We start from the raw sequence: 13,502 nt of genomic DNA on the forward strand, positions 1-13,502 counted from the left end.
TAGGTGTGAATACTGGATAGGATCTGAAGAAGGCAAGTGCCAAATTAAGGTGGTATATAAAGAGTGGATTTTAGCTTTTTGGGTCAATGTGAGTGGCTAGTAATTGGCTAATTATTCATTAATTAACTTTTTCCTCCTATAATATTCTTTTTCTATGTTTGTTAGTGATGGAGTAAAATATTTACATTTCTTGATTTTAGATTATAATAATCGGTTAGTGTGAAAGTAATCAAACAGATGAATATAGGTTCGGGTCTGGTTAGTTAATGATTCAGATTATTGACTAAAAATTATATTAATATTTTGATTGTATAGCACAAAACATAGAAAATGACAGTCAAGTTAAATCAAAATTATATATATTGTTATCTTGGATTACTTGAAAGTAAGGTTACGTTGTCTTGTATCTGTTGGATTGCAAAAATTTAAAAATTTACTTAATTGATATTGCTCATATCTAAAGGTGGGTTAAAATTACATTTTAAGTTGGTTCAATGGATATTTCATTTTTCATACTCTTGATTGATCTTTGGTTACGTAATACAACAGTTGCATCACACTCAGATGTCGTATGAGCATGACTTGTGTCTGAAATCACATGACTACATTGATCTGAATGGTTAATCATTAAATAAATCATTAAATTGTTTGTGTTAGATCTTTATTATATGAAATTGCAATTGATATTTGCAATCAAGGGTCAACCAGAAACAACATCTTTATTATTATTAAACTATAATTGTGGTTATAACTTAAATAGACATAAACTATAATATATTATGTATTTTATTTCAATTCTCTTACGTTTTACATCATTAGTAATAACATCCTATCTTTTCTCTAAAACTATATATTAAAAACATAACTTCAATAAAAATTTAAGCTATATAATTGTAGCCGAAAGATAGAAAAGATATTGTCTATTTATATTGTAAATTTGTAATATAAGAGGATGTGAAAATAGATTTAACAGTCAAAGATAGACAACATTACTCACTTTATTTAGTGGTAGTAAGTTAATGTTTCTCCTTTAAAAAACTTAGACGTTGAAATAATGTTCTCGATTTGAGCAACTAATGGACATGTTTGTGGGGAAAACAAAAGAAAATGCCCACTATCTCGGTATCCTAGGCTCTTGGAGTTTCCACACAATGGTTAATTTAGACCTAAAATTGTAAAGTTAAAAACTTATATAAAATAAATGTCGGGCAAATAACTATTGACAATTAATTATTTATCAGTAAAAAGTGAATTAACAAGCTAAAAATAAATTAAAAAAAAAATTTAATTTAAAAGTCATCTTTTTAATCGACTTAAATATTTTTTTAGTTTTTTAATGACCAATAAACTTAAAACCAAAAAATTGATAAAAATTGTGTATGTTGGGTAGCTAAGGGTGTGAGCATGTTAATGGGGATTATTTTCAACGCAATATCACTTTGCTCAAGACAAAAAGGTATTTTTGAGTAAACTTTACAGTTTTATTGCCTTATTATTGAGCACTGAGCAAAGCAGTAGAGTGTGTACTGTGTTGTGTAGGGTTATATGGTGGTTCACTATCATGTACCAGGCTACCTGCCGTTTGTATGTGAAAATGTGGATTTTTTTTTGTTGACATTTGTTCATCATTATTTGAAATTTTTATTCGAGAAATTAATATGCTTATTGATGGAGATTTGATATTCTTGGATATGATATGTGTCCATATGGAATACTATGTTAGATAAAGATGGTGATGCTTCTCACAACTAATTAATATCAATACAATAATATCGCATTATTTTAATGCCAGCATGGCTACCATTTAGAATGGTGTATATTTTAAAGGAGAGGATGACATGTTACGATTTATCCTTTTAATGATAAAACTATCAAAAAGATACACCCTTCATTTCACTGAAAATGTCTTTTTTATTTTTTGATGCTATTCACTTATTACTCTTAATTTGTATTTTATTCTTAAATTATAAATAAAAACATAGTCAAGCGAGATCTTGTCTGATTCATCTCAATGCAAAGATTATTAATATCCACTTTTTATAAAATTTCGTTATGCATAATATGAGATATTAAGCATTGAATAAGTGCATTGGATAACGTGAAAAAGTAAATGAGACATTTTCAGTAGAATGGAGGTAGTATTGTTTTCGATTGACCCTTTGGTAAGGAAATGTCATGTAACATTACATAAATAAGAAGTGTACATGATTTAACGAATTTATACCTTAATTCATAGTTTGTATCAATTATGTCGTTAATTAAGATATCACAAACTCTTAAATGAAACAATGTCATAATGAAAATTTATTTTCATGAGATGTATCATCTATAAAGGAAAATTTGAAACACATAAGAGAAAAAATAAAAAATTAACAAAATAAACTAAGTTTTAAACTTATTCCAAAAGTAAGCGTGAAATTCCCAAATTCGAGGTTTGGGGTTGTTTGCAGTTACTAACTGCGAACAGGTCAAAACAGAATAAATAGTTGTTCGCACATAATAACTGTAAACAGCTATTTGACCTGTTTTGACATGTTCGTAGTTAGTAACTGCGAACAGCATGCTGCACAAAAACAGGTCAAAATAGTTGTTCGTAGTTACTAACTGCGAACAACTATTTTGTCTTTTTTGACCTGTTCGCAGTGCGAACAGCCCCAAATCTCAGGTTTGAGAATTTTACGTTTACTTTTAGAATAAGTTTAAAACTTAGTTTATTACTTTTTTTTCTCTTATATATTTCAAATTTTCTCTATAAAGCACTTGAAAGGCCCAACATCTATTAGTGAGGTAAATTGAATGAGCCCAATATATTAGTCTGATTTGGCCCAGCCCAAATATCCAACTTGAATGTGTCTCTTGGAAGTTGAAACATGCCCAAATTTGCAACATGTAGGGCACAGGTTGGAGGAAGACAATACAAGGTAATTAATGACAGAAGCAACTAGTGTTGTAACAAACCTTATCTGAGTCAGACGATCCGAACCGGCGATGAGATTTTAAGAGCCTGGAGCAAAAGAAATAATATGGTTGAGATGCCTAATTATGATGTAAGATGCCTAATTATGATGTATCTGTTTTATTTTGGTGCAATGGAATTTCATTTTTCCAAAAAAACGTTACACACTAACTCAATACATCCTAAGTAGATTATCAATAAGGAACGAAACGAGTGTTTAATATCTTAAGTAAGGTCTTTTAGAAATTCATTACCAATCAATCAAATATTTTTATTGAGCTATTACAACTCCAAAGGAATACATACAAATGCATAAAAGAACTCTATTTATCATTAATAGCACTTTAGTTTGGTGGTTAAATGTACACCTTAATTACAAAAGATTTCAAGTTCGATGCATATAAGGACAAAATATGTATAATTCTTCTGTCACAAATTCTTACGTGAGATCGTCTCAAATGGGCTGGCTCATTATAACTAAAAAAACAACGACAAAAAAAATGCGCGCTGTGTAACTCTATTTGAAGTTGGTGTTATAATCTATTGAAGTTGGTATTATAACCTATTAAAATTGGTCTAACTCCAAATAGGTTCTAATAACAACTCCAAATACCAACTTTAATAGGTTATAACACCAACTTCAAATACCAACTTTAACAAGTTATAATACTAACTTTAATAGGTTATAGCACCAACTTCAATAGGCTGTAACACTAACTCCAAATAAGGTTAAACGCGCGTGTCAGTTTTTAGGTTTTTTTCTTTTTTTTTTAATTGTTGGGCGTGGGCCTGGAAAACCGTGTTTTATAAAGACGGTCTTTCAGGAAAGACGCTGTTTTTCTGTAGGCCTTAGGCATAGGCCCTTATAACCCTTGCTTAGGGTAGACCCTATAGACGACCTCAAAATCAAAAGTTGGTATGCTTATATTTTACTTTAGTTGGGCTCTTTAATTTAGCCCGTATATAAAATGCATATTAGAAAGAAACCATCTGATTTAAGTAGTTGTGTTAAATTTTAATTAATTTCACAATGACGATTTTTAATTTTAGAACAAAGTTTGACACGTTGGATCATGTTGATGCAGAAGGCAGTGTGTGGCTAAACTGACAGTGACAGCAAAGGAAGGGTCCATCTTAAATTATCTCATCGGAATATTGAAGCTTTCACACTATATTCACCACTTTAATGGTTATTGTTAGTTATTACTTCTAACCATAAGTGGCTCTAATTTTATTTTAGTGAAAATCCAAATTTTGGATAGAGAAGCACAAAATTATTCTATAGTGCAATTTTTATTTTTATTTATTAAAGTTGCTTATTTTTTATAAATTATGATTTCTTTATACATACAAAAATTGTATGACATAATGGTATAATTACAAGCAAATACATAACACGTATTATCATATAATAATACTCCAGATTAACAAAGCTATGGTTTTTATAAATGAGGTAAGATACTTCCGTTACAAGGTTCTTGGCAAATAATTGTTCGTTGTTGCTTTGTTTAATCAGCTGAAAATATTGACTAAATTTACATTCATTGGCTATTTAATTAGCTCTTATTTAATTTTGTGATCGACACCTTATAATTTTTAGAATATTAATTTACAGTAAAATCAATCAAAAGCAAAAAAAATGTTGCTATAGGCATTTTTAAATTATATTTTCACAACCTATCACTAACACACTTTTAGAAAAGTTACATAATTAAGACAACTAGATTTTACTGAATATATTTGATATCCAATTTTCTGATTATTATCAAATACTCCTATCAATAATTAAAAAATCCATCAAATAATAATTTTACATCCTAACATCACCTTATTTTTAATCACGCCATTTTTTTCTTTACAATGAACAACGCAAACATATGTTTTTACTAAATATTGTTATCTAATAATATAGAGAGAACATGACCTAAATAAATTAAGCAATTCTAAATCTGATCAAGGGATACTAGAAAATCAAGAAAAAAATATTTAAACCTCGAAATTAAATACAAATTCTCATTTAAGATAATCTCATCATGTGATAACTTTAAATTAAATAGCCCAATTAAATTAATTAATATATCAGCTTTAAATATCAAAATGTTTAATTTTGAATTTTAAACTATTTAATTATATAGATCTATGTCACAATATATAAGACGGTCTTTTTACTTTAGATAATATTACTTTCAAATTTGTTGAGAGCAGTATAGAGAGTTATCTTTTAAATTATTTTAATTATTTTGGGTGTAATTGAAGCTATTCTATTGTGACATTAATCTTCAATGACAAGTTATGAGCTAACTTGTCGTAATAATATACACATATTTAGTAGAGGCTTCAAAAAAATTAAATTTAAGATAATGTTTTTAGTATTTAAAAATATTGAGGATGAATTATATAATTTATTTATAAGTTATCAATGTAACATTATTTTTAATAACATTTATTTAATACTTATAATATCGATATTAAAGCGGTCTAAAGATATAAGAATTCCCCCGAAACCTACAATTTCAAAGGACTCAATTATTCTTATTTGTAATATATCTTTGTATCAGTATTATCCTTAATTAAAATTATTCTATATTAGAGATAAAGTATTACCTTTTATAGAAAATTTTATAGATTTAATTCTCATTTAATCCACTTGTTTACATTAGATTATTTGTATTTATAACATTTTCATTAAAATTTAAGCTAGCTATAAAAATAAAAAATTATATATTTAATGTGTATTCTTGATTATAATCCATAAAATTAAAATAATTTTTAGAACTACAAAAAATTATCCAGCACTGACTATACGTCACACATTTTAAATATACAAACCATTTTCGCCATCAAAATTTGCGTAATTGTGCTGGCCACATTTCCTCTTCATCTTTATCTCTAAATAAAACCTTCTTCTTTCTTGTCCTTGACATTAGCAATTTCTCCTTTATCTCACCATGGATCCTTACAAGGTTGATTCTTCGCACCATTTGATTCCTAAATTGATTCTTAATTGGTTTTTAATTGATTTTTTTTTTCTGGGTTTTTGATATTGATTTTGATGTTGGTTATTGGTGTAGTTTCGTCCATCAAGTGCAAACAATTCTCCATACTTTACCACCAATTCTGGTGCACCTGTATGGAACAACAACTCTTCTATGACTGTGGGCACCAGAGGTATATAATTTTTGTTTTATTTTATTTTTATTTTTTTAAATTATTTGATGTAATTTTCGATTTGGGTAAATGTTTAATCTTCAAATTGTAGTATGGATTTTCTGCTTAATTTTTTAATTCAAATTAGTTGATGATGATTTGATGTTTTGAGCTGATTTAAACGAGTATTTGGTAGGAAACTCGGAATCATATGTAAATCCCTATCACCATACAGTCTCTCAGTCTCTTTTGCACTCGGATATCAAAGCGACAGATTTATGTATAGGAATTATTGAAGATTTGCAATGAGTTATCAGGATTTAGGAACCTGGTAAAGTAATACGCGTCGGTCCCTTTGATTTAGCATCAAACTAAAAGTGAATTTTGTAGAAAAAAATAGATATTTGGTGATCAATTTAGAAAAAAAAAAAAAAAAAAAAACTGGGTGATGGAATTATTAAAAGAGAGTCAAAATATACTGATGATTAAAAGAAATGGTGGGTTTTTTTTTCTAAGAATATAAATGATGCAAATCGAGAAATTGGACGGAGAAAGTATTGACTTAGAGTAAGTATTGGAAAAGGGGGACATGTGGCATCGGAGACATCCGATAAGATTGGAAAGATATTGAGAAAATTAGAATACCCCTATGCAAGGATGATACTCCTAAATGGAGTAAAAAATGGGAGACCTTTTAGTTGGTGAGAAGAGAGTTAATTTGACTAACTTTTCATATGTAGTTACATTATTGGTAGCCCTGACTTATAAAGTCAACGCTTTTTCTTATTTGCTGATTACTGAAATAAGCTGTAATAGCAAATATTGCAAGACATGGCTAATCCTAAAGAGGTCTTGATGATGAATAGGAGTTGTTTGTAGATAACTTTAGAAGTTAGTTATACGCAATGTTACACAAAAAGAAATTCAATTTGATGTGAGATATGAAATGAAAAACGAGAAATGTTAGTTTAGTGTTTTAGAAATCAAAAAATGAAATTTGATCCAATAGAAGAAGCTAAGATAGAACCATAAGGTTTGTCCAAATACTGATCATAAGAAATATCACCACAACACTAATCATAAACCAAAAATCTTATATTTCAAAAGTAGAACTTAGTATAACCATAATCAAAGTTCTACCGCCAGTGTTTCAAATTGCATTTCCGTAATGTTTTGGTATACAAGGTTCATAACGTGTTATGGGGCATCTTTTTCGATTACGTGCCTAAGTACTTGCATATATGTTCGTTGGTATAAGCCAATGTGAAATCCTTACATTAGGTTTCTCGGCACCAGCATTCTTAGTGTTGGATAACCCTTTATTGTCTTTTGGTTTGAAATATTGTGGAGATTGGTGCATGTTAAACAAAAAAATAAAAAATAAAAAACCAAACCTTATCATCTTAGTTATGATTTTTGGTGTGCAAGGGTGCTTTTAGCCCCAAAAGCCTATAGATCTCCTACTTAAGTGGCTTTACTTCTTAACTATTACTTCTTTGGTATTTTTGGTTTCGAAATGTGATTTCAGCTAACTGCAAAAACAAAAAAGAATTTTCGCTTAGTGGTTAATATAGTAATAGATGCACAATGAGATAGGACTTGGGAACGTTGACAAGAATCAAAATTAAATGGAAACTTCGGGATACCTTTATGTAGTTTATGTGACTATGAATATCTACCAAGAAATAGCTAGCTACATTAGCTATTCAGGTTTACGACCTAGACCATGAAACTCTAAACCACCCCCCCCCCACCCCCCCCCCCCCCCCCCCCCGCCCACCCTTCTCCTCTAAGCGCAACATAGTCAAGATTTATATATAGTAAGACCACTATCAGCCATTCCTGCTTGGTCCATTTGCTTATTCCATTGTTCACTCAATAACACATTTCTGTACAGGCCCCATTCTGTTGGAGGATTATCATCTGGTGGAAAAGCTTGCCAACTTTGATCGAGAGCGTATCCCAGAACGTGTTGTTCATGCCAGGGGAGCCAGTGCAAAGGGATTTTTTGAAGTTACTCATGATGTATCTCACCTAACATGTGCTGATTTCCTGAGGGCTCCCGGTGTTCAGACACCCATCATTGTTCGTTTCTCCACTGTTATTCATGAACGTGGAAGTCCTGAAACTCTCAGGGACCCTCGTGGTTTTGCTATCAAGTTCTACACCAGAGAGGTGGGTTCCAGATCCGTACCATTTTTATGCCCTGTAGTGTGTTACATTTCCAATTGTTGATATGGTTTTGTTCTTGGATTTAATACTGGTGTTGATGTGTTAAGTGTTAAATGTTATGCTCAAATGTTTTTTACAATTTTGTTTCTATGATTTTAAGCATATGATTATGTTAGATCAGGCAATGCGTCGGTTTTTTAAAAAATATTGCCTGCAAGAGCAAGTAGAATGGGCGATCGACCATGATGTTAAATTCTATTCTTTCAGTTATAATAGACCAGAGCTATTGTTAAAAGTGTAAAAGCAGACCATACTAGGCCCTGACAACAACAACACTAAGACCTTAATCTCATATTAAAAAATCGGCTACATAAACCAATAATCTGATTCTAGTGGAGTCCACATATATTCTCCTCCTTCACACCATAATATCTCTTGTATTATGAACTCCTAGGCCGAAATCTTTTAATGTCTCGTATTACTCATTGAAGTCTTCGTTGACATTCCTCTAGTTCAAACATTTCATTTTTCTTATTGAAGTTGTTTTCGACTTTCATCGCACATGCCCAAACTAATGAAGTTAATTTTCATTCATCTTATCTTTTATTTTTGCAACTTTTAACCCCTTCATTATGTTCTCATTCCTAGTTTTATCTTTTAACGTATGTCCACTCATCTATCGCAGCATTCATGTCTCACTTACCCGGTTGCTCATGTGAGAAAAGACTCAGTTTTAACACGTGCCAACCCGAACCCAAAACTTATACCCAAGTGCACACCTTTGGCTATTGTGTTACAACTTGGTGAGCTTGAGCCACACTGACCTTGACTAGATGTTAACACCTCATAATGCTTGCACATTCATGCATGTTTTGTCTAATGGCGTACAATTCACTGTGTGTTACAGAGTTTTGAAACCAAACCATTTGTCTAGCATTTTATTCAATAGCTTACTATATTTAGCTTTATTTTTATTGATTGCAGGGGAACTTTGATCTGGTGGGGAACAACTTCCCCGTATTTTTTATCCGTGATGGAATGAAATTCCCCGATATGGTGCACTCCCTCAAGCCCAATCCTAAATCCCACATCCAAGAGAATTGGAGGATCATGGATTTCTTCTCTCATCATCCTGAGAGTTTGCACATGTTCACTTTCCTCTTTGATGATATTGGTGTCCCTCAAGACTACAGGCACATGGATGGCTCTGGTGTTAACACATATACTTTGGTTAACAAGGCTGGAAAGGTCCACTATGTGAAGTTCCACTGGAAGCCAACATGCGGAGTAAAGTCCTTGTTGGAGGAAGACTGCGTCAAAGTCGGAGGAGCTAACCACAGCCATGCTACTCAGGACCTTTATGAATCAATTGCAGCCGGAAACTATCCTGAATGGAAATTCTACATTCAGATAATAGACCCAGCTGATGAAGATAAATTTGACTTTGACCCATTAGATGTTACAAAGACATGGCCTGAAGACATTTTGCCGCTGATTCCTGTGGGACGTCTAGTCTTGAACAAGAACATTGACAACTTTTTCGCTGAAAATGAGCAGCTGGCCTTTTGCCCATCTATTGTTGTTCCTGGGATCCACTACTCAGATGACAAGCTGCTTCAGACTAGGATTTTCTCATACTCAGATACACAAAGACACCGTCTTGGTCCCAACTATCTGCAACTTCCCGTTAATGCCCCCAAGTGTTCTCACCACAACAACCACTACGATGGTTTCATGAACTTTATGCACAGAGATGAGGAGGTATATGTTGTGTGTTCGATCTTATGTTTTCGTGCAAATTTTAGATACTTCAGTGTTTGTACCTCTCGGTCTTACTTTATCATGATATTTCTTAGATTGATTATTTCCCATCGAGATATGATCCTGTTCGTCACGCTGAGAGATATCCCATTCCTTCAAACGTCTTGAATGGAAGGCGTGAAAAGGTTAGTCTTTTTTATCTTCTATTTGTTTTGGATGGTCCATTCATTGTTTTAGGCTATGTGTCTGCGGGTTCTTTCCTTTTTTATATTTTTATTTCTTGAGTAGATCAATTGTATTTAGTTAACTTTGTGGAATACTGGACAAAAAACATAATAAATAGATTGATGAGAGGGAAAGTGAAGCACTGCACAGGAACATAGAGATTAACCTTTTTTTTTCTCATTAATTATCTTTTGGATGGCTCTTCTTGGATGCTGAAGTTGAGATTCATGTTAGAGTTCACCAATCACTGAACGAATAATACAAGGAGAATTCACGTGTGAAACATAATTATAGAACAAGAGGGTGTAAAGAACATTGTAAGTTGTGAACACTCGAAATAGAAGGAGATACAATTTCAGAGTGTTGTTGTATACAAGGTGACCATTGTTTTTGAGTATCCTGGAACAGAAAACGTGCTGGGTATTATTCTACAATGGGGAAATATTCGACTAGTGATTACTTTACTTCGTATGAATTCGATAAACTTGATTTTGATTGGGAGGTGATAGTATTAAGTTAATGAAAATTGATCGACTTTGTCATGCTACATTTTTCCAGCAAGTCATTGCAAAGGAAAACAACTTCAAGCAGCCAGGAGAAAGATACAGATCAATGGACCCAGCAAGGTCGGTTCTTTGACTGCACTTACTGATTGTGTTGACTTTTATTTCATACATTTTGCGTATTCTTTTCGTTTTAGTATGATTTATGGTGCTCATATATCCCGTCTCCCGGTGATTTTCAGGCAAGAGAGATTTATTTGCCGAGTGGTTGATGCTCTATCTGATCCTCGTGTCACCCATGAAATTCGCAGCATTTGGGTTTCTTACTGGTCTCAAGTAAGTTCTCATGTATTTTCATTTGTTTACTGAAAGTTCAAGCTAGCAAAAACCCTGCTCATTTAAAAGCCTATCCAGTTTAGCTAATTTTTGAGCTTGTTACCTATACCAATTTCTTCATTTTGATCTTTGTTATGCTTGCCTCGCCTTATTTTATCAAGATTGGAAGAACCTATCGCCCTAATATTGTGGCCAATGTGATTCCAAGGCACAACAAGCCAACGTTTTTTTTTTGGGTCAACCTGCCTACCCATGACCAAGTTTAAGCTCAGATGCTCGTCTGTGTTCGTTTGGGCTTATTTTGTCGATTTTGGAAAATTTTTGTCTACGCTGATATTATGTCCACGCTGATACTTGGATCTTAGGTGGGATGATTCGTGTTTGTCCTAATCACCCTACCCATGATCAACTTTTGTTCAAGTGAAGCAATTCGCCAACCGATATTGGTTTTTTTTTTTTCTCCCATTGATATCTGTTTTTCGTGATACTACAGGCCGACAAGTCTTTGGGTATGAAGATAGCAAGTAGACTGAATGTGAGGCCAACCATGTGAAGATGATCGAGAATCTCGATGCATGAATGCATCATTGGGGATGAAGATGAGGACAACTATACTAAAACTAGTAATATCTAAGTTACTTCATGCATAAAAAACACCAAAAAATGCTGTTTGTTTGTGGTTGTGGAGTATAGAACATACGTAAGTTTTAAGTTGCCGTTGTTTGTGTTACAGACTTGCAGCACTATTAAAGCATGTATTCTGTAATCTCATTTTGTTTCCTATTAAAGTTTATATAATAAATAATCAAATTGGTTATTGAACATAAACGCCTATATTCTATTGTCCATAAGCAAGGGCGTAACTGGATTTGGATCATGAGAATCCAGTCTTGTTTTAGTTTGAGATTAAGTACCACTTTTTAGGATAAAAATTTATGCGTTTAATTCTCACTTAACTACCAAAAATTGGATCTAAATTATTCTATTCTTATCGTAGCTTACTTCTAGAAACTTTTTTTCTTAAAACCTAATTTTAGTTTTTTCTATAATATTGGGTTAAAATACTACTTGCTATAGACTCGAGTCAAAACATAATGGAAAATATTATTAAATATTAAAAATTTATGTAAAATTTTACCTAATATTAAAAAATAAGGTTAGGTTATTTTGATTTGAAGGGAATAAAGTACTTTAGTGGATAGTTCAAATCATTATTTAGTGTGTCCGCATTTTAAATTACTAATTATGTTCTTTTTATTTATGTACTTTTATTGTCTTTTTAAATTTGCTATTAAAAGTAATATTTTTCTTTACTACATATATATTTTTAGTAGCAAAAATAAAAGCAAAAGATAAGTAGTAATTGTTTAAGGTGTGATGTATAATTTATTTTCTATTAATTTTTTTGATTAATAAAAGTAAACAGTGAATATGACAACCAAGCCGACTAAATTTTAAAGATAATTATTATCGTCCATACATATTTTAACATTTTATAAATTATTATTTATCGAAAAATTCATTTGACATACAATGTGTGGGCAGTGGCCTACTTAAAATTGTGCCCATATTGTAAGCATTAATTAAAATCGTTGTCCGAGCCCTACCACCAATATAGAAGTGTATGTCCTATACTAATTTTTATTATAGTGATAAAAGGTTTAATGACTTTGATAAATAATTTTCTTTAACACTTTGACGGTAGATTTTATCAAAAAAAATGGTAAAACAATTAAAATTTTTTAACTAATAATACGCTTTGCAGCTTAAATGATCTTACGTTACCGCTTATTAAGACTAACAAAAGCCACAATCAAACTCAAACAAATTTTTGCTATACTCACTAAAAGGTATACTCATAGTAGATCAAATCAAAATAAATATATGCGCAATTAGATTAGATGATATAAAATCATATCTAATTGTCATATTATTAGTACATGGGATTTTTGTATTTTTTGTAATGTATTGTGTAGATTCACCGATTGATAGATTCAATTCTAAACAATAGAAATAATTGAATCTCATCACGTCTTGTTTGTAAGAAATTCTATTCACCCATAATTAAAAAGGCAAGAAAAAGAAAAAAAAATAAAAAAAAAAAAAAAAGTTACCTCATAGGTTGGTAGAACACTATCATAGCTAGCTCCTTGGTTATCGGCCAACTATTCTCCTTGATCTCTCTTTTTTCATGGCTTCATTCCTTCGGGGTTTATGTACATAATAAGAATTAGTGATGGTGGAGGGAAAATAGATATTTTCACAATGAAGGTGGATATACAAAAGAAATTATTTGCTCAATTATGGCATAGATGGAAGAGAGAAAGAGGAATCAAATTTGTTGGCAAGTGACATTTTGAAGTGAGGCTAATTTAGTCTTTTAATGCTTTCATCACTTGAAA

General features: G+C 31.6%; 1 protein-coding gene and 1 non-coding gene across 2 annotated transcripts; both read left to right on the forward strand.

Annotated features, from left to right (window-relative positions):
* Positions 1 to 5,728: 5,728 nt before the first annotated feature.
* LOC130810458 (catalase-2) lies at positions 5,729 to 11,928 on the forward strand. Its single transcript, XM_057676530.1, has 8 exons — positions 5,729 to 5,919; positions 6,028 to 6,124; positions 8,001 to 8,278; positions 9,260 to 10,036; positions 10,132 to 10,221; positions 10,820 to 10,887; positions 11,007 to 11,100; positions 11,594 to 11,928. Exons 1-8 carry the CDS (start codon positions 5,905 to 5,907, stop codon positions 11,651 to 11,653), a joined length of 1,479 nt encoding a protein of 492 aa, XP_057532513.1. The 5' UTR covers positions 5,729 to 5,904; the 3' UTR covers positions 11,654 to 11,928.
* Positions 6,695 to 6,798, forward strand: LOC130811960 (U6 spliceosomal RNA). Its single transcript, XR_009041570.1, has one exon. It is a non-coding gene; the product is annotated as a U6 spliceosomal RNA (small nuclear RNA).
* Positions 11,929 to 13,502: the final 1,574 nt, after the last annotated feature.

The sequence above is a fragment of the Amaranthus tricolor genome, chromosome 4 (assembly GCF_026212465.1).
Source record: "Amaranthus tricolor cultivar Red isolate AtriRed21 chromosome 4, ASM2621246v1, whole genome shotgun sequence".
Taxonomy (NCBI): domain Eukaryota; kingdom Viridiplantae; phylum Streptophyta; class Magnoliopsida; order Caryophyllales; family Amaranthaceae; genus Amaranthus; species Amaranthus tricolor.